The sequence below is a fragment of the Bos taurus genome, chromosome 3 (genome assembly GCF_002263795.3).
Source record: "Bos taurus isolate L1 Dominette 01449 registration number 42190680 breed Hereford chromosome 3, ARS-UCD2.0, whole genome shotgun sequence".
NCBI classification, from domain to species: Eukaryota; Metazoa; Chordata; class Mammalia; order Artiodactyla; family Bovidae; genus Bos; species Bos taurus.
Window position 1 is genome coordinate 109,002,515 of NC_037330.1, and position 25,249 is coordinate 109,027,763.

The 25,249-nt window shown below is 52.0% G+C and overlaps 1 protein-coding gene across 1 annotated transcript in view; it reads left to right on the forward strand.

Moving 5' to 3' along the window:
• Positions 1-25,249, forward strand: part of GRIK3 (glutamate ionotropic receptor kainate type subunit 3) — a 243,473-nt gene that overhangs the window by 169,690 nt on the left and 48,534 nt on the right. The window contains exons 5-9 of the mRNA NM_001206003.1: positions 797-850; positions 11,884-12,057; positions 12,628-12,771; positions 18,351-18,458; positions 21,778-21,891. Of these exons, the coding sequence (NP_001192932.1) occupies positions 797-850; positions 11,884-12,057; positions 12,628-12,771; positions 18,351-18,458; positions 21,778-21,891 (594 nt within the window). The remainder of the gene's footprint in view (positions 1-796; positions 851-11,883; positions 12,058-12,627; positions 12,772-18,350; positions 18,459-21,777; positions 21,892-25,249) is intronic.

Consider the following 25,249-nt stretch of genomic DNA (forward strand, 5'->3'; position numbering starts at 1 on the left):
GCCGGCTGTGAATCCCCTCCAAAACCGGGAAGAGATGAGAGGCGTTTTCAAAGTACACTTGACCTTGTGACATTTCCCCCTGAGCACTATGTGGGCCCGCATTCTGAAGAACTCTGTAGAAAATGCATTATGGTCATTAGTATTATAGATTATAGGCTTCTAATAAAATACATAATATAAAATATAGACTTCACGATGGTGGGTGACAATAATTCACACAGCCACGTGGCCTGCTGTGTGGTCAGCCAGCACCCAGGAAGCAGGGATATCTCACTGCTTCCCATTGGGGAGCCTCAGACCAAGGATAGACCCTGCTCTTTAGGTCTGGCTGGGTTGGTGGGGTTTGGGCTCCCACAGACATCTTTCCAGAGCTAGGACAGTGGATTCAGCTGAGTGGAGTCAGGGGACTAGAGAATCCAGTGTTCGGTGGATTCCATCAGCATTTCTCCGAGTGCACAGACCTGGAGATGCTTCCTAAAAACTCAGACAGCTGGCCCCCACCTGGCCCTGCAGAATTTGGCGTCTTTGGAGAGCGCGGCCCAAGATTCTGCAGTTTAACATGTCCCCTGTGATTTTGCCGCACACTCCGCTGTGAAGTCCCCTGCTGTCTGGCAGCCGGCCCCTGTCACGGTCACAAGGTCACAGGACATCCCACTCTGAGCATCCAGCCTCCCCCAGCCCACCGCCAGCCAGCCTGTGATGCCCCCGTTCTCACCCTGGCCCCACACCAGGGTAGAGAGAAGGAGGGGCTTCTTGGGTGTTCCCTGCAGGGCGCTAACGCTTTGCTCTCCCACAGGCCATGGCCATGGGCATGATGACCGAGTACTACCACTTCATCTTCACCACACTGGTAACGTACCTTCGGGTCCTGGCATGGGTCAGGGTGGGGCTCCCTCAGAACAAGGTCAGCCTCGGGGGGTGGGGAGGGGGACAGTTGCTACAGGAGATTCAGACTGGACTTGCTTCCTAAGGCTGTAGGCGTAACCCCAGACAAGGGTGCAATTTGTCTCTGTGGCCCACCCACTTTGAGAAAGGGCATCGTGTTGTGACTAAGGGTAGGGACTCTAGAACCTGCCGGTGTGAACACGAGCCCCTCTGCCTGCTGGCAGAGAGACCTTGCAGAAGTCAGTTCTTCCTCTGCAAAATGGGCACGATCGTGGCTCCGGCTTCCTAGGACTGCTGTGGGAACTGAGTGCGTTCGCGTACTGATGCACTGAGGGCAGTGCCTGGCTCGTGTGAAGCGCTGTTATTAGAACAATGACCCTTGGCCCCTGGCCCATGCACCTCCACACAGGTCTCAGGCCTCATGCAACAGTAGAAGCCGCCACTTTGGATTCCTGCAGCATCCACGCTTAAGTCTGCCCACTCACCGTCAGCCAGGCCAGCCCACCTGCAGGCTCCAGATGGGTCTTGTCCAAACCGTGAGAACATTTAGGACCATTTAAACCCATTAGGATAATTAGTTGTGATCTGAGATCAGCAGAATAAAGAGATCCCTGTGCCAAAGGGGCACCAACTCCCAGCCACCCTGTCTTGGAGCCAGATGCCCTCAGATGTCACTGGGCCCCAGGTGGACTCTTCTGCCCAGCCCAGGTCTGGGGCAGGTGACAGCATCGTTAACCATCCTGTTGATGCAACCATCTCCTGAAATCTACATCAGACTTGCTGCTGCAGCCCTGCAGGCCTCTAGCTGTGTTCATTCATTCATCCAGCACCTGGCTAACATTCCTTACCCAGGGCCTGTGCTCAGCTAGGTGTCTCAGGATGCCTGATCCTGAGGCCTGCCCTCAAGGAACTCCCACCCTGTCCAGTCTGCATCTGTACGTCTAACTCATTCAGCAGACTTGTGCTGTTACATGCCTGGACAGACTGCCGTGGGGCACAGTGGAAGGCGGCATCAATGCCACAGAGCTGGTGGAAGGTAGGGAATTTCAGACTGCCTTTATAGGAAAGAAGGTGCTTGAATTGGGCCTTGAAGGGTCAGAGGGAATTCACTAAGGAGAGAGAGGAATGATATTCCACAGAGAGGTTACAGCATAAGCAAAGGTCAAAGACAGGTTAGCTCTCCTAGGTTCATTCTGGTTGAGTCAAAGTGTCAGTTGCTCAGTCATGTCTGACTCTTTGCGACCTCATGGACTGTAACCCGCCATGTTCCTCTGTCCATGGGATATTCCAGGCAAGAATACTGGAGTGGGTAGCTATTCCCTTCTCTAGGGGATCTTTCTGACTCAGGGGTCTCCTGCATTGCAGGCAGATTCTTTACCATCTGAGCCATGCTCCTTTATGTACTAGTTGATTGCCAGCACCAATTGTGTTCATCTCTTCCTAACTCCATATTCAATGACATCATTCAGGTAGCTTGAAATTAGCCATGGCAGGAGTATTCATACTACAGAAGTTGGCAGATGCTACAAATAAAAGATACTTTCCTACCATCCCCTGACAGCTGGTTATGAAGCATTTCCCAGCGCACCAATGCCTCTCTGCACCCCCAGCCACTATACCCTTACTCATGTCTGAGTCACCTTGCTCCCTCTCCTGATCCAGTGCTCGGATCTGGGGACCTGCCAGGAGCCATGGTGGGAGAAAGGGATTCTGGAAGCTGGTGACTGAGACCAGGCATCTTCTTTTCCAATTCCCTTTTGGAATTCTATTCACCCAAGCTGGCTTCTCTCCTGGGAAAGTCATCGGAGGCTGGGGATGAAGCCATCAGATCCCCAACATTCCATCTGAAGCTAGAAGCAGGGAAGAGGAGCAAGTCTGGGAAGGTGGGCACATTCCAGGGACCCCAGGCTCTCTCTCCAGGTGTGGCAGCCCTGGCATTCCCCGACTGCGCTCCTTGGGTGCTGAGACCTCTGCACCCATAGACGTCCGCCCTAGCCCTGTGCTAACTCAACACATTCTTCCCACACTTCCATCCTGCTGGCTCACCTCCCTGAGTCCTTGCCGCTCTGAGTTGCTCTAACAGAGCCTTGGAGTCCCCGTAAGAAAATACAAGGGAGGAGCAGGCAGACCTCCCAAGGTGGCCATGGCTCCCCCTACAGACCATGCCCATCCCCGCTTCACATTACTGTCCAGCGCAGTGATGGGAGAGCAGGCCTCAGAGGCACAGATAAGGATGAGAGTTGCTGTTCCACCACCTCTTGGCTGTGCCCGTGGGCAGATTGCTTAACTTCCCTGGACCTCAGTTTCCTTGCCTTTAAAATGGGAATAATTCTGATGCCTCTAGGCCTCAGGGGTTTCTTTGGTGGCTCAGACAGTAAAGAATCCACCTGCAATGTGGGAGACCAAGGTTCAGTCCCTGGGTTGGGAAGATCCCCTGTATTATTCTTGCTGCCTGGAGAATCCCCATGGATAGAGAAGTCTGGCAGGCTACAGTCCATGGGGTCGCAAAGAGTTGGACAGGACTGAGGGACTAAGCACAGCACACAGTTAAGCCTGAGATCCCACATTTAGCCTCTTTGGGTCTCACTCAAGTAACCTCAAGTCACTAGGAACTCAGGAATGAACTATGAGGCCGAAGAGCAGACAGGGAGAGTCGTTCTGGATCCAGAGCAACTCTGAACATCATGGGGTTTATGGTCCAACCCTCTGTCCTGAGACTCAACCAAGCTTCTCCATTCCCCTCTCTCTACCTGTTGCTCCGTCCCTTCTCTCTCAGCCTCAGCTCCTTCCTTGTGATCTCTGTTCCCTGGAAACTTCAGCTCATCTCAGCTGCCCTGGGATTGTCACATCCCAACAGACCCATTCGGTCTCTGCCACTTTTCAGCATCTCTTTCTCTGAGTGTTATCTGCCTTCCCCAGGTCAAATTTCAGACTGGCCAGGTGCCAGTCAGGGCAGTATATAGGCATTCGGGGCTGGACAGTTCCTTCTGGAATATCCTGCCCAGGATACAGAGTTTCGCATCCCTTCCCCACTTATTGATTTCCAGACTTGATGACAAATAAATGCCATCCCCACAGTTTCTAAAGCCCCCAGGATAGGGACTGAGTCATCAGCCAGATTGTAGCAACCCCCCCAGGAGGTGACCCCCTTGGCTGGTCAGCTGAGGTCTGACGGTGGGAGGCAGAGTGCGGTGGATTCACAAAATCTAAGGCTTGGCCACCAAGCAGAAGGACTGGGACACTGAGCAGTCCCTTTCGAAGTGGCAGGAATAAAATCCACAGATCTCATTCCCCGGCGCTGAGTACTACCCCCTCATCCACTGTGTCCACACAGGACCCGTGCTTGAGTCCTCTCTGGGCCTTGCTCCCAATCCTGGCCCCAGAGAGTCTATTAAAGGCATCTCCACCTGGCTCATGCCCTCATTCCAAGACCAGAGAGGTGTCCCCTCAGGGAGCTGAAGCTTTGAACTCTCAGCCCCATGGTCTGACCTGACCTTCTAGGCAAGACTCTGGGGAAGATACAACCCTGGTGACACGGGTGGCTCCCCACATTAACGGCACTGCCAGCATGGGGTCAAGGTTGGAGGTCCCAGAGGGAAGGGCAGGGCCAACGTATCCTTGCACCCTGGGGCAGTATCCTATTCACAGAGTGTCTGCTTTCCCTAAATTTTTATGTTTTTGTTTGTTTTGGGGGGGTTGGGGGGTCTTTGCCTCGAAGCATGTGAGATCTCAGTTCTCATCTAGGGATCAAACCCACACACCCTGTAGCAGAAGCTGGAGTACTGACCACTTGACCACCAGCGAAGTCCCTGCTTTCCCTGCTCTTACATATCCTCCGTTCAATCTTTCATTTACTCACTATCCAGCAGCCATATACCTATGCTCTCAAGGCCCCAGGTACCGAGCTAGACCCTTAGGTGAGGGGTGGGGGGTTGTCTAGAGGCGGATCCAACACAAAGTTCACCAGCTGGTGGGCTTCTTTTGTGCGTGTGAGAATCAAGGATAGTGCCCAGTCTGCCTCTGTATCGCCAGTGACCAAATAGAGCCTGGAATACAGTAGGTGCTCACTGATGCCTGAATGAGTGAACACAGTACAAAGTAGAAAGTAATCGGTGAAATCAGCATCCTCATCATAGCAAGAGTGAAGACCATGCACTCTGGGACCCATCTGCCTGAGTTAGAATCGAGATTCTTCCACTTACACGGGCAAGTTACTTCACTTCACTGTGCCTCATCCCCATCTGTAAAATGGCCACAGCAACAGTACTGCCTCGTACAACTGTTAGGCTGAGCATCAAGCAGGTATGTTGACATCAGTAAAGCCCTATGGAAAGTGTGTGGCATTTAGCACTATGTAAGAGTTAAATAGATCGATAAAATAACTCCTGCTTATATTTTTTACGTGCTCAGCATACCCCATTTCATCCAAAATTCAGAACAACTCTCCTAGGAAGGTATGACTTTTCCAGTTTTACAGAAAAGTAGAAACTGAGACTCAAAGAGTCTACTCAGTAAGAAAGGGGAAGAGCAAGGATTTTGACCAGCTGGGGCTGTCCAACTCCAAAGCCCTCTGCTAGGCTTGTAGCAAGAGCCTTCATGCAGTGTCGCCTGGCTTCCTCTGGCTGGCTCAGGCTCAGATTCCACAGGCCATGATGGTCCAGGCATCACGTGATTGACACTAATGGGGGGGACAAAGCCTCCACAAATCCCTGCAGCACCCACACTTCACATGTTCTAAAGCCCTTTCTCCACGTTACTGATTTTCCTTTTCACAGAGCAGTTTGTGATTGGTGGGGAAACCTGGGACCAGAGAGGTTGAGTGAGCTGCCCCGAGCCCCACAGCAGATCAATGACAGAAACCTTGGCTCCTGACTTCTTTTCCAGCCCACTGCCCTCCCTCCCCCCACCTCTCTGAGGGTCAGGGAGAGCCGATCCTTCTAGAGACACAGTTGCTGCAATATAAACAGTTCTGCAGTGGAATATGCATGTGTGTTGGAGGGGGCAGGTACCAGGGCATCTCCCAGAAGCTCCCCATATGCCAGGGCATCAGCTATGTTCCCCGGGTCCCCACATTCTGCTTCTGGTTCCAGCTCTAAGGTCCTCCTTCCAGCTCCATTGGCTTAGGAGCCTACCTCGTGATTCTGCCTCTTGGTGCTCATTGGTCAGTCCTGGCTGGATTTGGGAGGGCAATGGCATTTGACATTTATCTCCTTTGCTTTAGGAAACCCATGTCACCAATTCCTCGCCTCAAAATAATTCTCCAAACTTGCTTCTCCCACGCAGAAGACATTTTAATTACCCCAGCTGCCATTATCTGTGCCAGCCAGCTTTGAGCCATTCCCAGATAACCCCACGTTAATCAGCCCCAGCTGAGCCCCTGGTCCATGTCATGTGTAGGTAAAAGCCTGGAGGTGAAAAAAGAATTATAATAAATTAATAGATAAGCAATCACAATTAATGCCACTTCCCGGCAATAACAGTTATATCATGGGAAAGATATTTTCATCTGTCATTCCTTAAGGCGATGTTTTCCGAGCTTCAGCTTCTACCCAGTCAGACCCATGGGGTGCTAATGAATTAGTCTATTATGTTATGCTGAATGTTTCTAAAAGGTCCCTCGTCGATACTGAATTCAATGTGTCAACATTTGGCATGGAGAACAGCAACTTTTTGCCAAGCGGCAAGGTTGTGCACAGTTCACTGTGTACAGCACATGGGGTCTCAGCCCAGGGCAGTTTGGACAAAAAATTGTAGCCAGACAAAGAGGCCTCTTTTCCAGCTCCCCGTTGTCACTGCCCTCATGTCACATGGATGGTGGCACTCGGTGCCACAAGCCTTGCAACACTTTGCAGCTGAGCCCAGGCTCAGAGTGACAGGGATGAAGATGACCCCAGCAGCGACACCCCATCATGCCCCCTCCCAGGCTGTGATTGGCCACAGCCACTGTGTGACTGTCAGCCAACCCAGCACTGCGTCTGGAAACTGGAAGGGCTGACGTCGCCAGCACCCGAGCCCCACCAAGGCCAGAGATGTTGCCCTCCCCACTAAGTCCAGAGGGCCTCTGGTCCTCAGGGAGGTGAGCCAAGTCAAGGAGGCCCTAGGTAGACTCGTGATGGGCATCTTTCAGGCTTTGGGTATCAGCACTGAGTTGGAGAAGAGGCTGAGCCTCATTACAGGGGAAGAGTGAGAAGGGCGCCCCCTGCGGGCAGAGCTCAGCTTTTCTTCTGTGTCCCAGGCAATTCAGCTCTGGCCCCAAACTTGCATTCACCACTCTACAAAGCAAAATCCCTCCATCTCCCCAGACCCACCTTCTTCAAAGGCAGTTTAGGGAAGATCTGTCATTTCTAAAGCAGTCCCTTGAGGGGCTCATCCACCACCCCAGGCAATTTACCAAATCACTCCTAACTTCTAGCCCCATAGAAAGCTCCCTCTGAGAGGAGGTTATGAAATTCTACTCTCTCATTTCCAGGCTCTTCCCAGAGAGCTACCCAGCCAGCTGATCCTTCTATCCACTTTGATTGATGGGAGTATTTGGTATGGGAGCTTCTAGGGGAGACAAATGCAGACATAGAGAGTTATCATGAGTGAGATGGGAGCCAAAATGTCCCAAGATAAGAGCAGAAGCACCTTTGACCCACCTGATCATGTGTATCTAGAGTAGTAGTCACGAGAGGCTTCACAGAAGAGGTGACACTTGAGCTGAATCTCAGAGTGAACCCACTCAAGAAGGGTTGAGAAGACAGATGTTCCAGCCCAGAGATAGACAGAGCACACACAAAGACACTGGCACAGAGAAGCTGCATGATGGGGAAAGGGGCCACGAGGAATGGGGAAGGGAGGCGAAAATGGTTTGGTGCTCCTGGGGCAAAAAACTGAGAGGCGGTGGGAAGAAAAGCGAGGCTGGAGGGGTGCAGAGCCTGGCAAACTACACTAAGGAATTTGTGCTTTATTCTGAGAAGGCAAGAAGAAGCCATTGAAATATGCCAAGCAGGGGAGTGGCAGGGTTGGGTTTATTCTTCAGAAAGACCCCTCTGAATGCCATGTAGAGGGTGACTGGAATACCCAGTGGGTGGGAACTGAAGGCTGGTCATGGGACAGAAGGAGGGCTTGGGAGCTGGCAGACTCGTTTTGACACTGTTGCTCACAAGTGTACAACCGTGAGCAAAAGATCTAACCTCTCTGTGACTGAGTTCCTTCCTCTAAAATGGAGTGATAATAACACCTTTCTTGTAAGGCAGAAATGTACATTTAGTGAGTTAGTGTACATAAGGCACTTACAAACTGTTCTGAGGTTTGTAGGTGCTCAGTAAATGTTAGTTCAATGTGATTGTTTTTATATTGCCAAGAGAGGTAAGGCAGGAAGGATGCAACTCAGGTCTGCTCCTCTCCTCCAAGAACCCAGTCGTGTCCTGGGGGGCAAGTCAATTAGCTGTCACAACCTGCTGCCAGAGAAGGCAGAATATGAATATTTATCAGCATTTCTGTGATGTCTACCATGCACCAGACATGTTCTAAGTATGTCTATTAACCCATTTCTTCTTCAGGATGACCCTATATGGCAGGTACTATTTTCATACCCATTTTGCAGATGAGGCAGGTGAAGTAAGGAGAGTAGATGGCCTGGCCTCACAATCTATGCTCATAACCATCACCTGGGGCTGCCCAGTGAGCCATTCTCAGGGAGCAGCTGTGGGAAGAGAGGCCTCTTTCCTGTGTGTCCCCTACCTTACTCTCCATCTCTGACTCCACAGGTCTCCGCTTCTAAGCCCAGAGCCGTCTCTGTGTGTTTCCCGGTCAGGAGTAATAGCTTAGATGAGCAGCTTCTCAAAACACAGATTGCAGCCCCACCCCACATTCTCAATGGCCCGTACTTTCCAAAACAAGTTCTCCAAAAGCAATTCTGATGCGTATCTTGTGTTTGACAACCACTGGTGACATAAACACAGGACGTTTTAAATAGAACAGACACTGTGCACTGGTAAATGCATACAACCAGCTATCCAAAAGTGGCGGAAACCCAGATTTGTAATGCTTGCCAGTTTTCATGGTGTGCATTGTCTCACCATGGCCAATGTCAAGCTACCAACGAATGTCACTGAACATAGTCGGGAAGTGTTGATGATTAGCTCTTACAAGCGGATGGGAGCCAGCTCCAACACCCCACTAAGCTGGACCTGGGAACAATTTCTGCACTGCTTCCGTGAGCTCTGCGACCTTAAGGCAAGCCACATCACCCTCTCTGGTCCGTGTTTCCTCTGCAAAAAGGGAATACTATTGAATACCTACTTTACAGGGGATCGTGAGAATCAGATGACACACTCCACTTGAAGGGCTGAGCACAGTGCCCACCCGTCACTCACTCCCCACCGAGACTGGGGCCACACAGACACCCTCTGGCCAATTCCACGGGGACTCCTCCATCTACTTCTGCCCAGCCCCTCCCGCATCCCAAATCCTGGTCTTGAATCAGGGCCCCATTTGAGCAAGGCTGGGACTAAACTTTCTTTCCTGGGCTCAAAACTGCCCCCAGCCTCTCCCCTAATCCCTAAACTCTTAAAGGGGAAACCAATACTGTGTATTTCAGAAAGAGGCCAATTGGAATTACAGGAGGAGTTCCGCATGAATTAGGAACATTTTGCCTGGAAAATTCCATGGATGGAGGAGCCTGGTAGGCTGCAGTCCATGGGGTCGCACAGAGTCGGACACGACTGAAGCAACTTAGCAGCAGCAGCAGAGACCAGAGGAGACCAGCACACTGCGAAACAGCTGCTCTGTGGGCTCCAGGTTTTATCCCTCATTATCTTTCCATGAACCATCATGGATTCAACTGAAGCTGGGACTGTGATGGGGCCAGATGTTTCTCCTGACGACTGCAGCCACGGACCATTCTGACCCAGCGTTGGATGGATTGACTGAGTTGAGGGACCTGGGAAAGATGATGGGCCAGGTTGTGGGGGTGGGGGGTGAGAGCGGAGGAGAGAGGAGAACAGTGGAAGGCAGCTGGATGGGAGGAGGGTGTGGAAAAGAGCAGACAATAGATGAGGAGGACCTCAGACTAAGACCTTAAGACTCATTTTCCCTACTAGTGGAATGAGGCCCATCTAGATTATCAGCGTATATGTTTCAAAAAGTAACATGACTCTTATGCAAATATAGAATGAAAAGGAGTCAAAGATGTATTCAACTCATGAACAAAGGAGCCAGTAGGATGACAATGCTGGCTCAAAGAGCATTTGAAGGATTGAGTATTTATAGGTATTCGGTGTAGGGAGAACATCAGATAAGTCAGCTAAGTTAGGTACAAAATGGCTTAATGTCCTACAGGGCAATAAAACCACCAGCTTGGGGATTATCTTTTCTATGGGCAAAAGTCTACACATTAACTCAGAATCTGGGCCTTTAACCAGCGGCTGACAGTGCAGTCAAACCCAGGTGAATTCTCCCAGAGAATCCAGTCCCCGGAGGGCCTGGCGAACGATGTGTCCACGTCACGTTGGAAGGACATGCTGGTCTCCATCTCCCTTATCTCCAAGTTTGGGAAGTTTTTCTTTCTTTTCTTCTTTCTTTTTTTAAAATTGGAGGATAACTGCTTTACAATGTTGTGTTAGTTTCTGTTGCACAGCAACATGAATTAGCTATATGCATACATAAATCCCCTTCCTCTTGGACTCCCTCTCACTACCCCCACCACCCCTCGAGGTCATCTCAGGGAACTGAGCTGAGCTCCCCACACCACCCACCTCCTGCCGTCCCTTCTCAGCCTAGCATCTGGCTCCTCCCTCTGCTGCCAACTGCCCCCTCCCCTCACCAGCTCACGGTGCCCCAGAGCTGAAGCTAGGTTGCCCCCATGCATTAAGACCTGTCTTCCCAGCTTTTAGACCCCTGCACCAAACTGGATGTGACCTGGCCAACAGGCTGACTGCTCCTAGGATGCAGGGTGTCAGGGGACCTGGCTGGTGATGTGAGGTCGAGGAGAGAGAAGAGGGCCCTGTACTCCTTCAGTCCCAGGCACAAGAGTCAATTTTAATTCTTTTTATTGAAGTATGGTTAATTTACAACATTGTATAAGTTTCAGGTGTACAACAGATGATTCAGTTATGCATGTGTGTGTGTGTAAATCACTCAGTCGTGTCAGACCCCATGACCCCATGGACCCGTCAGGCTCCTCTATCCAGAGAATTCTCCAGGCAAGAATACGGGAGTGGGCTGGAGATCTCCAGGGGATCTTCCTGAGCCAGGGATCAAACCCTAGTCTCCTGTGTTACAGGCAGATTCTTTACCATCTGAGCCACAGGGAAGCCGCCTCAGTTATGCATATACACCTATATATCTCTCCTTTTTCAGATTCTTTTCCATTATAAACTATAAGACAATGAATACAGTTCCCTGTGCTATGCAGTAGATCCTTGTTGCTTATCTGTTTTATATATAGTAGTGTGTATCTGTTAATCCCAAACTCCTAATCTATCCCTCCCCCGCTCCCCATTTGGTAATCATAAATTTGTTTTCAGAATAGACTATTTTAAAATACCCTCTTTGGGGGAATAAAATCCTCCCTCAGCTTCCCTCTGGGTAACTTGGAGATGCCCAGACCCAGTGCCCTTTGTCTTCCCAAAGGAGGCCTTCCCCATCAGAGGAAGTGACGGTCATGACCATTATCAAGCTTCTTTGCTGTTCCGGGCTGGGCATTTCATATGAACTGCTTCACTGGGGCCTATAAAGGAGGCACAATCCCCGTTTTGTAGATGAAGAAACAGGCTGAGCCGTGTGTCTGAGGTCTGGCAGTGAGTCCGTGGGGTCAGCCACCAGGCAGCTAGGTCTGGCCAACTCTAAGTGCAGAGCCCCCTTGAGTGCTCCATCAGCTCCCCCTGAGCCTCCCTCCCCCAGAACTCTGCAGGGAGCTACAGCTGCTCTGGGGCCCCAGTAGAGAGTGTGGGAGGTAGGGCTGGAGCTCACAGCCGGGTGACATCTCTGTTTATTGAAACTCTCTCTGTCAAGGATCTTTACGCGTTAGACCTGGAGCCCTACCGCTACTCGGGCGTGAACCTGACGGGATTCCGGATCCTTAACGTGGACAACCCTCATGTCTCGGCCATCGTGGAGAAGTGGTCCATGGAGCGGCTGCAGGCGGCTCCCCGGGCAGAGTCCGGCCTGCTGGATGGGGTGATGATGGTACTGCCGCTGGATGCGCCAGACCCGGGGGCTCCCCTCCCTCCCTCCCTGCCTTCCCTTCTCTCCTTCCTCCCCGTTTCTTTTTTTCCCTCCCACCACTTCCCTTCTTAAGACCTACGCTGCGTCTGCTAGACCTGAGGCCAGGGGCCAGGGACACTCAGGAATCAGACACAGGCCCCCTCCCCCGACCCAAGTGTGGGAGTGCAGGCACATAAACAGATGGTCACAGAGACTGGGGACAATGTCCTGGACGCGGAGGACTTTCAGCTGTGGTGGGCAGGAAGCTGGGGAGGCTGGAAAGGTGAACGTGTGGACAGGGCCAGGCAACAGAGAGACGCCGGGGGTGGAGGGCCTGGCAGAGAAGATCTGAGCTGCAGAGGGAGGGAGTCAGGTGTCTGCAGAGCTGCAGAGACGCCCCAAGCCTGGCCTCTCATCAGGAGCCAGGACAGGGCCTTTCCCTCTCCAGGACACCATGCTTTTGGCGAGGCAGATAAAGGGAGACAGGGAAGGGTGGGCTGAGGACTCTCAGGGCCCGAGCCACTCTCAGGCAGCCCTGGGCCTCCCCTCCAGACGGATGCAGCCTTGCTGTATGATGCCGTCCACATCGTGTCTGTATGCTACCAGCGGGCACCCCAGATGACCGTGAACTCCCTGCAGTGCCACCGGCACAAGGCCTGGCGCTTCGGCGGCCGCTTCATGAACTTCATCAAGGAGGTGAGTGGCCCCTGCACCCACCCCCACCAGGTCCATCGACTGGGGGCCACAGAGCGGTCAAGGGCCCAAGTTTGGGAGTCTAGTCCATGTGAACTTGGGCCAGAGCTGTTTCCTCAGGTGCAAATGGGCTCAGCAGGGACCAGTCTTACAAAGTGACAGAGAGGCTGCATCCTTGGCACACAGTAGGTGCTCAGTGGGTGGTTGGCATTGTCAGCAGGACACAGCCTGGGCCTTAAACAGCTGAGCGTCTTTGCCTCCAGCTGTGTGACCTCAGGTAAGCTAGCGTACCTTGCTGAGCCGGGTATGAAGCATGCCCATCTCCTGCAGATGCTGTGAGGACAAAATGAGGCATCATGTGGATGAGGCTTAGTGCTGAGGGCAGAGGCGGCTCAGTAACTTGTAATCAGCCCCACAAACTCCTCTTCACATCATGGGCCCATCAGCCTGCGGGCCCTAGTGGGACCTGGCTCTCCTGGCACCATGGCAACTGTGAAGAAGTCCCATCCAGTTCAAAAAACCAGAGAACATGTCCTGCTGCTGAGAGGATGACCATGGAGACGCACAGTGCCCACGTTTTCTTTCAGATTCTCCATCACGGTCGTCCTCACAAATGCAGAGTTTATTGTTCCCATTTTACAGATGGGGACACACAGGCCTGGGTTTGTACCCTGGGTCCAGGACAAAAAGCTGTGTGACTTTGGGGAAGATGATTAACTCTTTGATCCTCAGTCTCCTCAACTAGGAAGAGTCCCTGCCTCAAAGCATTGTTGGAAAAACAGTGTTAAAAACTGTAAGCAGAGCACATAGCCCAGGACTGGGCAGAGTCAAGTCCCAGTAATGGTAGATGAGGAAGGCACATAGGGGTGAGATCTAGGTGTGTAGGGGTGAGATCCCTGGGCCAGAAGGAGCGACCTATCCACGGCAATGTCAAGTGCACTTAGGAGAAGCCCCCTAGGAGGGCTTTGCATAGACCACGTCTTTGTAGCCATCACAATGAACCAGGAATGAAGCAGACTGCCTTGAGAGTTCATTCAATTCATTTATTCACTAACTATGTGTGTGGGTCTGCTGAGTGGCCAGCACTGAGCCTGTGCTGGGAATCAGCGGGGTTAAAACAGACTGGCAACTGCATGCACAGAGCTCACCGCCTAGGGAAACGTCAATCAAGGCATTCCATTAGTGAATGTAATCCCTTGGCAAAGGAAGGCAGCACAATGAGGGGAAATAACAAAGAAATTCACCACTCAGCAGACAGGACTGCTGCCCTAGAGATCCCAGTTCACCATCACTGCTTGGGACAAGGGCAGTAACACCTCCTGTATTTTAGAACGACACTAAAAGGCATATGGCCTTAGAGTCTGATACACATGCCTTCGGGCTTGTCTCTGCCTCTTCCCAGCTGTGTGGTTTTATACAAACTCCTGAACATTCCCAAGTGTCAGTTTCCTCGCCCGGCAAACATGTCATAGTCCCAGTGAGGGAGCAGTTAAGTCCTTGGCACGGGTTCCCTCACACCTAGAAGAGACTCCGGTGTCAGCTGTTTTGGTAGAAGAGGACCGTGAGGGTTCCTTCTCATCCAACCCCTCAAAACTGTGGAGGCAGTCTGATGGTGCAGTGCCCTGAGTGAGGCCTGGCTGGCCTGCCCAGTCGTCAGCTTGTTCTTGGGGAGCACGGAGGCCTCACACCCCGCCCCCTGAGCCTCCTACCTCTGCAGGCCTCCAACCCAGTAGCCAGAGACTGGCATGGGTTTCTCAGTGACCAGGGCCACAACTCTAAGACCCTTAGGAGCCAGACATAAGTGACTTTGAAACTTAACCACTTTTCAGCGGTGTGATCTTAGACAAGCTACTGAACCTCTCTGTGCTGCTCCAGCACAATGGAGACAACAGCAGTGTGGTCGTAGGTGTGAGTCATGATGTGTGAAGCGCTTAGGACAGTGCCTGGCACAGAGCAGATGCTGAGCGGATTGGCTGCTGTTACTATTTCTATCATCACGACTGTCTTCGCAGAGGCTTCTTGCTCCCTGGTGGGTTTCCAGCTACAGAGGATCTCCAGGCCACAGAGCTTCAGAGAACCCCCTGGAATGCTCGAGGCTCAGTCCTGAAGCCCCAAAGGGAGCAGATGGCTTGCAGAGCAGAAAGGCGCCTCCCACCCCAGGACTGATGGGCCCTGCTGGAGTATCCGCTCTCCTGTTTCCTGGCCCCAGCCCAGTGAACAGCCCTCACCACACACTCTCCTTCACACAGTACTTTCAGAAACATCTTTGTCTCAACTCCATGTGGGGGAAGTGGAGACTGAGGCCCAGAGCAGCTGTGGGGCTCCCCGATGGCCCTACAGCTGGCCACCCCCAAGACCCAAGCCCGCTGCCTGAGCCCAGCAGCCGGTCTTCCCTCAAACCATTTCCAAGTCTCCCGTCTCCCCATCTGACTGCGTGACAGTAAATCATTTTAAAGACTTGGCATTTCCGAGAGGAGCTGGAAAATACCAGGCCGGAGTTCAGAGCTTGTGAAGCATCTTTCATTTAGGGAGTCCTCCGAGGCAGCTGAAAGAGGCGGGAGGGCTGGGAAATGTCACGGGGCGGAGCTCCAGCGGCCCCCTGCCCTGGCCCTGCCCCTGCCTGCCCGCCCACAGACAGGCCGCACACCTGCTGACATTTAAGTCCTCTGGAGCTGACAGGGAGGAAGGCTTCCCTCCTGCGCAGGTTTGAAGACCTGCCATGATTTCCCCAGGGGCCCGGGGAGATAGCCTCAGAGGGCGGGGCCCAGGCAGAGACCGGTTGGGGGCGGGGGAGGCGGAGGGACTGGGAAGCCTCAAGGGAGCGGAGCTTCCCTGTGAGGTCATACACAGTGGCCTTCACCTTCTCTGATGCATTTTTAACTGAAGTAAAATAGTTAATGGCCTTCCTGGTAGCTCAGAGGTAAAGAATCCGCCTGCCAATGTAGGAGACGCGGGTTTGATCCCTGGGTCGGGAAGATCCCCTGGAGGAAGGCCTGGCAGCCCACTCTAGTATTCCTGCCAGGAGAATCCCATGGACAGAGGAGCCTGGCAGGCTATAGTTCATGGGATCTCAAAGAGTCGGACAGGACTGAGTGACTAAACAAGAACAAAACGGTGTATAACGTGTAAGTTTCAGGGTAGGACATTGTAGCTCCGCATCTGTGTAGGTTACAAAGTAGTCCCCGATGAAGGTCTGGTTACCATCTTTCACTACACAGTTGACCCTCCACACTTTATGCCCACCCCCAACCCGGTGCCTCACTGTTAACCACCAATCTGTTCTCTGAAGCAGGTGCATCTTTAAATCTCCATCCCCAAGTCCAGTCCGCAGTTCCCTGGGCTTCATAAACTGCCCCCACTCAGCTTGGACACAGTGACCCCAGCCCTTCAGCTCTGCTCAGCACAGAGGGGATCTGCCTGGCACCACATTACTTGGGACCTGCAGAGCTCAGCCTGTCTCTGAGCCTCAGTGGCCATGACTGTAAAATGGGGACAATCATGACACCCACCTGATAGGACTCTGATGCGAACCAGATGAGCTCATGCAGGGAAGTTAATCACGGACGAGCCTCCTGTGATAGGTGTCTACAGAGGTGGCCCACGTGATCATCCTCCCCCCTGCCCCCAGCCAAGGGCCAGCCCTAATCCAAGGGAGCCCCACAGGAGGAAGGGACAAAGGAGAAATCATAGCTGGGGCTTTGTGTTCCAGGCACTGTGCTAAGCCTTTGATACATCTTTGTCACCACCTGTGAAATAGGTCATTGTCCTCTTCCTGAAACTCAGAGAGGTTGGATGCCTTATGCAAAGTCCATGTTCCACTCACTTTTGATTTCCAGCCCCCTGGAACCCTTTGAGGTGCACCCCTCTGCCTGAGCTAGCATAACACATGCCATCTACACCCTTATAAGACTTTACAGTGCCAGACAGCTGCCCAGGTGCTCGGAGATTCCCATGGGTTTTAGCTTTGGTCTACAGATGGGCCTTCAGGGATCCAAGAACCCATGAACTTGTGTGTTCTGTAAGCTTGGGTGCTGGGGAAACTTCAGCCATGGAGAGGCTATGGAGCCTTCTTCAGAATCTGCAGGGATCATGACCCCAGTGGGGTGAGGCACCCACTGAGCGCATCTCCCGGGGCTTCTGCAGAGGCTGCATGGGGTGAGTGGTAGGAAGGTCCTTATAGCACTAATGCTCTAGGCCCACAGGAGAGGTATTGGCTAGAAGGGGAGATGGCAAACTTTCTGTACAAAGGGCCAGAGAGTGAATATTTTGGACTTTGCAGACCAGGGCTTCCCAGGTGGCTCAGTAATAAAGAATCTGCCTGCCAATACAGGAGACATAGGTTCGATCCCTGGATCAGGAAGATACTCTGCAGTAGGAAATGGCAACCTACCCCAGTATTCTTGCCTGGAGAATTCCATAGACAGAGGAACCTGACGGGCTACAGTCCATGGTGGTGGCATACCTACCATCTAATGGGTGTCACAAAGAGTCAGACACAACTTAGAAACTAAATAAAAGCAACAACAGACTAGACAGTCTCTACTGCAGCTATTCAACTCTGAAGCTACAGCACAAAAGCAGCCAGAGACAACAGGTAAATACACGGGTGTGACTTTAACAGGAAATGGATCCGTGTGTATCACCAGACATCGTTTGCCAATCCTGGCTTTAGAAGACGGAGCCTTTCTCAGTTTAGACCCGTTCCTTCTCTGAACCTCTGCCTGCCTCTCTGTTAATGATGCTAAAAGCAAGAAAAAGTAGAGAAAGCTACCATTTATTCAGGGCTCAGGTTGTACCTATGGACATGAATCTGAACCAACTCTGGGAGACAGTGAGGGACAAGAAGTCTGGCGTGCTGCAGTTCATGGGGTTGTGGAGAATCGGACACGACTTAGCTACTGAACAAAACAACAACAGGTTGTACCAAGCACCATTCTCAGTTTTTCATGAGACTTACTTCATTCTGCCCTCATAGTGTTTTGGTGAAATGGGTACTGTTATTAGTTCCGTTTTACAGATGAGGAAACTGAGGCAGCAAGGCAGAATGAAATCCCCAGGTCACACAGCTAACTGAGGTTGGACCCTGTATTCTGACCCGTTTTTAACTGGGACATGAGTGGAGTTGGGTGAGAGACCTGCTCTGTCAGCCCTGGCTCTCTGGGGGTTACTCTGTCTGGTCCTACAGCCAGAGCTGGCTTGGCCTCTTGACTTTCTGCCCCTCGGCAGGTCTCACCTGCCACAGTCTACCCACTTGCCTCTTTGCCCCTCCCTGGGGACCTGACATGGACCGGACTCTCCCCTTCTCATGGCTTCAAGGCGGGGGCTCATCTGAGCGCATCTGAGATCGATGTTGTACACGAGAAGGTGCAAGTGTAAAGCTGGCTAAAGAACATAATAGAATTTATGGAAATCGCTGGCTCGCACCACAGCCCTAGCAATGATGGAAGTGATTATTAATTAATCATGGTCTTGGGGGAACAGTATCAGTGCAAGGAGTAATTAAAATGAAGCATTGTACAGTTGTACCGAATGATGATTTATGAGCCCGAGGAATTGCTGCTCTGCCCTCTCCCCTCCGGCAGGCTCAATGGGAAGGATTAACTGGACGGATTGTTTTCAACAAAACCAGTGGCTTACGGACGGATTTCGACCTGGACATCATCAGCTTGAAGGAAGACGGCTTGGAGAAGGTGTGTGAGCTCAGCAGTTGGGGGGGCAGGCCAAGGAGCAGGGGTATTAAATCCCCCACGACAGATCCCAGGCAGAGACCCTGAGCAATAGGGCAAGACCCCATCCACCTACCCCCTCGGGGCTCAACACGACCCAGTGTGGCCACTGCCTTGGCCCCTCTTGGCCTTCTCAGCCTGGAGGGGTGCAGAACCCAGTGGCCTGGCCGTGGCAGATATTCAAACGATCACCCTGTCAGCAAGGGCCATCAGAGAGATGCTTAACCTGGGAAAGGCTCATGGGACAGACAGACTGTCTCTAAGTCCTCTGTCATGGGGCAGAGGGACAGACGTGTCCTTGGGTAAGAGAAACTCTCTAATGACTCACAGATGCCTGCCTGGGGAGTCGTGAGCTCACTGTCCCTGGAGACATTTCAGCAAAATTGAACAAAGGGATTGCTTGTCTGGGAGACTGGAGGTGATTCTTATCCTTGGAAAGAGGTTGAAGCACATGGATTCTGAACTCCCCATGCTAAGCTTCTAAGGCCTCTGTGATTCTGGGAATTACAAGGAAAAGCAAGCCCACAGGGCTGGCCTCCCATCTGGCTACCATAGAAATATTCGTAATGGGGCCAGTTCTGACCCCTGGGATCCATAAGCAATATTGTGACAAAGTCAGGCTGCTGGGCTGAGAAGGAGATTTAACATCAGCCCTGATTCTCAGCATTTCCTCGGACCTCAGGACCAAAGGCTCAGCCACACCCCCTGGTCCCTGGGAGCCACCAGGGCACATCTCCAACCCTGGGAGAGGGGGTGTATAAAACGCAGAAGTGGAGGGGCCACCCTGGTGCCTGTGATCCTTCAGGGGCCCTTGATTCCTCTCCTATCTTCCCCTGCCCTCCCTGGTCCAGGTCTCTTCTGAGGATTTTTTTTAACACCCCAACCTGGCTTGCCACTTCTACTCCTGGAGCCTCCATCCATCCCAAATGCACACAGAGATGAAGCTACCCGATGCACAGCTCCACTCTGCCCTGGGACTGTGCGTGGCTGCCCAGTGCCGAGGCATTCAGCATCTGCCTCTCACCCCAGCCTTGAAGACTCTCCAGGAAATGCCCCGATTTCCTCTCCAGGACTAGTCTCCACTGCCTCCCAAATATTCCTCAAGGCCCAGCCACATCCCTCCCTCCCGCACCTCCAGGCCTTTGCCCATGCCGTCTCTCCGGTTATAGGAATGGCCTCTGTCTCCTTGGTTCGTTCCCACAGGCACAAACCCAGCTGTGCCTGGGTTGTACTTTGTGGTCAAGGTGATGCCATTTAGTCCTGAGTTTCCCACGGACTCATGGGGCCACTGTCCTGGGGCCAGGTGGCCGGGACAACCTCACCACTTCCCTTATAGCAACAGTCCCCTAAGGACAAGGTGCTATACCCCCTCTTCCTAAGATGATCCAGCCCTGTTGGTCTAACTCTATTCAAACTATAGCTTATCAAGCACTCTGCCAGCTCCTATTTAGACTCCTGCAGTGCTGGGGAGCCCGCTTCCCCCTCTGGCAGGACCACTGTAATAGTTGTCACTCGAGTAGCTGTCTCATTTTTGCTCTCTCAACTGTCCATCTCTGGGGATAGCCTGAAATTCTAAGGATGGCAATTAGATGGCATGTATGCCACCACCTCCCACTCTCGTATCTATGGCAGGCATCAGTAATTGCCCATCAGAGCACTTTTGCCATCTGAGCCTACCCGCAGCTCCTACCAGCCCTCCAGCAACTGCAGACAGACCACAACTAATACTCAAGAAAACCTCTCTACTATACCTAAACACCGGCTGACCTGCAGAGGCCCCACCAGAGGCTCCTGGTCACAGCCTCCCAGATAGTGGGCAGAGAGTCTCTGAAAGCTGGGTCCTCCTCAGTCTTAACTGTTCTCCGATGCCCATGGGAGATAGGGTAGGAGTTCAATAGCTGCTTGCTGGAGCAAGGGTTCCTGCTGGTCACCAGGCTGCCAGCCAGCTGTTTGTTGACAGCTTTCTGCACCCAGGCCTGCCACTAGGGTCCCGCATGCTGGGGCTGGGCTCTTTGCTTGGCCCCCTTGAGAGAAGAACCTCTTTGATACTGTCTGATTGTTTTCTCTCCTCTGGGCTCTGGGGGTCTGCACAGAGAAAGATGCTGCCCAGAGAGGGTACTGAGCCCCCAAACACAGCCATTCTGCCTCTCGTCACTTCTCTATCATCACTTCTATTTACTAAGCCGGGTCATAGCTGATCCAGCCAGCTCCAGCCAGTGGCTTTGGGGGGATTAAAGCAGAATTACCCAAGCATAATTACATGTCTCTCTGCTATCTGCTTTGCACAGCTCTCTTAACGGGATGTTTGCATTCGGCCTCCCTGTTTAATTGATTAGGTTTCCTGAGTGCCGTGCTCCCAGCCCCCAAGCAACTGGGCCAAGGACAGGATGGTCAGGCCAGAACCTTCCTTGAGAGGCGCTGAGATGGGCACAGAGAGGGGCAGAGTTGGATCCCAAAGGCTCTTCAAGAGACCCAGGGCTTGAGAACCATTTGTAAACTTGATCTTCCCTTGCCTCTTCCCAGCCCCAGGCCTGACGTCCACAAAGGCACTCTGGGAACAGAGATTAGTCCACCTCAGTCAGAACATCTGCCAACTTTAGGTGTAAAACTACAAAACAAATTGCCTTCAAATCCATTGGCATCCACTGCCCTCTGTGAGGGTGTTCCATTCTGTCTGCCACCCCCTGAAATAGCCGCAAAGACCAGCATCCTGCCCAAACTGAGTTCCTGCACAAAACACATCTCCTTGTCCTTCCACACATGCCTAGGGAACATCTCCCTCGCTCCAGGCCCTGTCCTGGGCTTTGGAGGGCATCTGGCCCCAGAGCTGGCACAGGCTGAGACCCAGTGAGTGAGCAGCTGGTGCCCAACTCTTCCCTAGGAGGCGGGAGGCCGCCCCCAACCCCCAGGCTTGGAATGACTGACCCAGGACAGGACCTGACCCTAACACTAACTTGACTTCATGGCATCTGCTCTACCCCAGGCTGGCTTCCACTGTGCTCCCTGGGCTCTCCTTATATTCCTCTTCTCCCTCTGCATTTCCCTTCCATCTGGGATGGGTTTGCCAGCCAATGGGGAGGGAGGAGAATTCAGGAGACTCAACATCTCAGGGGCTTCCTCTGGGAAGGAGGAAGGCAGCAGGGCTGTCAGAAAAGTTGGCTCAAAACTTGTCAGTGATGACGATGCTCCTGAAAGGTGGGAACAAGATGAGTTGCTTGCTGATTGAAGAAAGGGTGGAGACACTGTGGACTCAGCCCCTGTACTGCATCGTCTGTCCATCCAGGTGGGAGTGTGGAGTCCCGCTGAGGGGCTCAATATCACGGAGGTCGCCAAAGGCCGAGGCCCTAATGTCACCGACTCTCTGACCAACAGGTCTCTCATCGTCACCACCGTGCTGGTAAGAGCTGCAGCCCTGCAGGAGGCCCCCTGTGAGCTGGGAGATGGGCTGGCCGTTGGGGCTAGAGGGACCCCTCCATCACCCCGCCCCGCATAGACCAGCTGCCTGTTATGGGGCTGCTGAGAGGCTGGAAGATGAGGGAGGGGAGCTGAAGGAAGCTGGAAACACTGAGGGTCCCTCAGAAAGCCCCCAGAGAGAAGTTGAAACATAGCAATACTGCTCACAGTCACAGGTCAGAGACACCAGGAGGTAACTGGGCTGTCTCTTCCCAAAGGTAGAGCAGGCCAGCCTTCCTGCCTGGACCTGCTTGGCCAGCCCCTGCTCCAGAGGCCTGCCTGTTTGTATCCCAGCCCCACCCACTCCCTGAGCCCCTGATGCCTGTGCAGGAGCTGTGGGAAGGAAGGAGGGGTGACCTGCTCTCTGCACCAGGACCTGAGTCTGTTTCTTCCAACCCAGTTCCCAGGAAAAAGGCCCTTCCCAGCAGTCCCCCACCCCAGCCTGGCAGGTGCTATGGTCATACCCAGGGAGCCCAGCAGGTGCGGTGGGCCCTCACACGTGCCACCCCCACAGGGTCCTGACCCAAGTGCTCCTGGCCATGGCCATGACCATTCTCCTCCTTCCACTGCCCAGGACTAAATAGTGTGTCCTTCTTCTGACCATTTCAACCCAAGGAATTGCTCCAGGGGTCTCCTGAGCTCCATGCATCTTAGAGCTCAGGGTGAGCAGGATGCCCAGCAGTTGGCCTCCTTTGGCCACCACTGTGCCCACTCCATGTGCGCCAGCCCAGCCTGGAAGGCCTCCAGGGTGTCCAGAGGTTCAGGACGCACACTCTCAGAGACACAGCACTGCTCCTGGGACTCAAGCTGGACCAGGGGGCAGCCCGGTCACAGCCCAGTGGATTCTGACCAAGACCCTTTGAGGACAGTCTGGCCCCGGTCAGCTTCTCCTTGTAAAGAAGCAAATATGTTTGTCAGGACCACGTGCTGAGGATATTCTCAACCAAAAAAAAAAAAGGGAGCTCAACCCGGATTGGAGCACTTAGATAGAGTAAGGCTGTCACAGGAAGGAACCTGAGAGCAGGGCTGGGAACCCCACCCTGGGCCTTCATGGCACTCAGACAAGGCTTGTCCCGCCTGCCTCCCACCAGCAACAGCCCAGCCAGGCCCTGTGCCCTCTCTGTAGTGCTGGGTATATGCTCAGTGACTGGGTGTTGGACACCATGGACGAAGAAGGGATATCACATTCCATTCTCCCAAGAATCCAGGGAGCAGCAGACTCCAGGGGCACTGCCAGCATCTGAGGAGCGATTTTAACCTCTGAATCTCATCCTCAGTCTCCAGGCTTATGACTATTAAGACGATCCACGTTAAAGGTGATGGAGACCTAAGAGTTCTGAACATGTTGCTGATGGGACCAGAAGGAGAAGGCTGGGGAGACACCTCCCCACCCCCACCTTTTGGGAGTGAGACCCCCCCACGGTATCTTCCCCAAAACCATACATCCTGCTTGCCTTTATTGATTGACTTTTGGTTAACTAAATAAAATACAAATATCAAACTATAAAACCAGTAAGTCAAAAGATCTCATCAGGAACAGGGGAAAAAGTATAAAAAATAAATTAAAGACTAAAAATAAAATAAGCTATAAAGATATATTGGACAGCACAGGGAATATAGCCAATATTTTATAATAACTATAAATCGGGTTTAACCTTTAAAAATTGTGAATCATCATATTGTACACTTGTAAGTTATATAAAAATAAAAAAGAATAAAGCAAAAAAGATTAAAAATAAAAAGACATAAATAAAAGGAGCAAAAGGGATAGAAGGAAGAGTGATGAGCAATTAAAGGAATATTGATGTGGATAAAAATAGAAAGGATAAAAGGAGAGTTGAAGGAGGACAAAATAAAGGTTAAAAGGAAGGTAATAAAGAGAGAAATGAAAATAAGGGACGAGATTAAAAGGAAAGCTACCCAGAGAGAGGAAAAATTAAAATAAATAATTAACAGCTCCAGCTAGAGAAGGTGAAAAATGTAAAACCAAAATGTCAGAAAGCAAAAGGATAAAAGTGTGACAAAGCTAAAATATAAAAGGGTAAAAATAAAATAATAAAAAGGTGGTAAAAGATTAAAAGCGGAGCTGCATAAAATGTGAGATATAAATAAAACACTTTTCAGAAGACAAGATTAAAAAAAGGTAGAACTGGTATTCTCGGAGAGATTAGGAGAGATGATTAAATGAACAGAGATGATTCAGCCACAAAACAATACTCTCACGTAACAGGAGAGCTAAAGATAATACAGCAGAAGGATGTAAAATACACACCTTTCAAAGACCACAGGTTAAATTTTATTAAAGTAGCAGGAGCCTGGTTTAAAGGGTGTAAGACCCTTCCGCAGAGCCGCAGGACACTTATGTACACCCGCAGGGGCAGGATCCCGCAGACTTCCTGTGCTCTTCTCACAGCTTTTTAGCCAATACTAGAAGCTTCCTTGATAGATCAGTTGGTAAAGAATCTGCCTGCCGTGCAGGAGATCCCAGTTCAATTCCTGGGTTGGGAAGATCCCCTGGAGAAGGGATAAGTCTACCCACTCCAGTATCCTGGCCTGGAGAATTCCATGGACTGTATAGTCCATGGGGTCGCAAAGAGTTGGACATGACTAAGCGAATTTCACTTTGACTTTCAGAAGCTTCTTTCAGGGCTTCCCAGGTGGCACTAGTGGTAAAGAACCCACCTGCCAATACAGGAGACATGAGACAAGGGTTCGACCCCTGGGTTGGGAAGATCCCCTGGAGAGCGGCATGCCAACCTACTCCAGCATTCTTGCCTAGAAAATTTCATGGACAGAGGAGCCTGGTGGATTACAGTCCATAGGGTTGCAAAGAGTCAGACACGACTGAAGCAACTTAGCACACACGTGGAAGCTTCTTGCAGAGATCCCAACCTACTGCACTCAGTTGCTCACTGAGGGTCCCACCCGCAGCATCCTGCTGGCTCCCAGCACCCTCCAGAGAAGGAGAGAAGCCCCCTTGGCCGGCAGCCTGGACACAGCTCCATCTGTCCCCCTGCCCCTCATCTGGGCAAACATGAGTCCAGCAGCTCTTGGGGACATGCAAAAGTGACCAGAATACAGCAGTCAGACTGTGAGGTGCTTAAGAGACTCAGCATTTGAGTGCTGGCTGTACTGTTCTCTAGCTCTATGATCCTGAGAAATTGCTTAGTCAATCTGTGCCTCTCTTTCCTCATCTGCAAAGTGAAAGTGAAGTCTCTCAGTCGTGTCCACTCTTCACGACCCCATGGACCGCAGCCCACCAGGCTCCTCCGTCCATGGGATTTTCCAGGCAAGAGTACTGG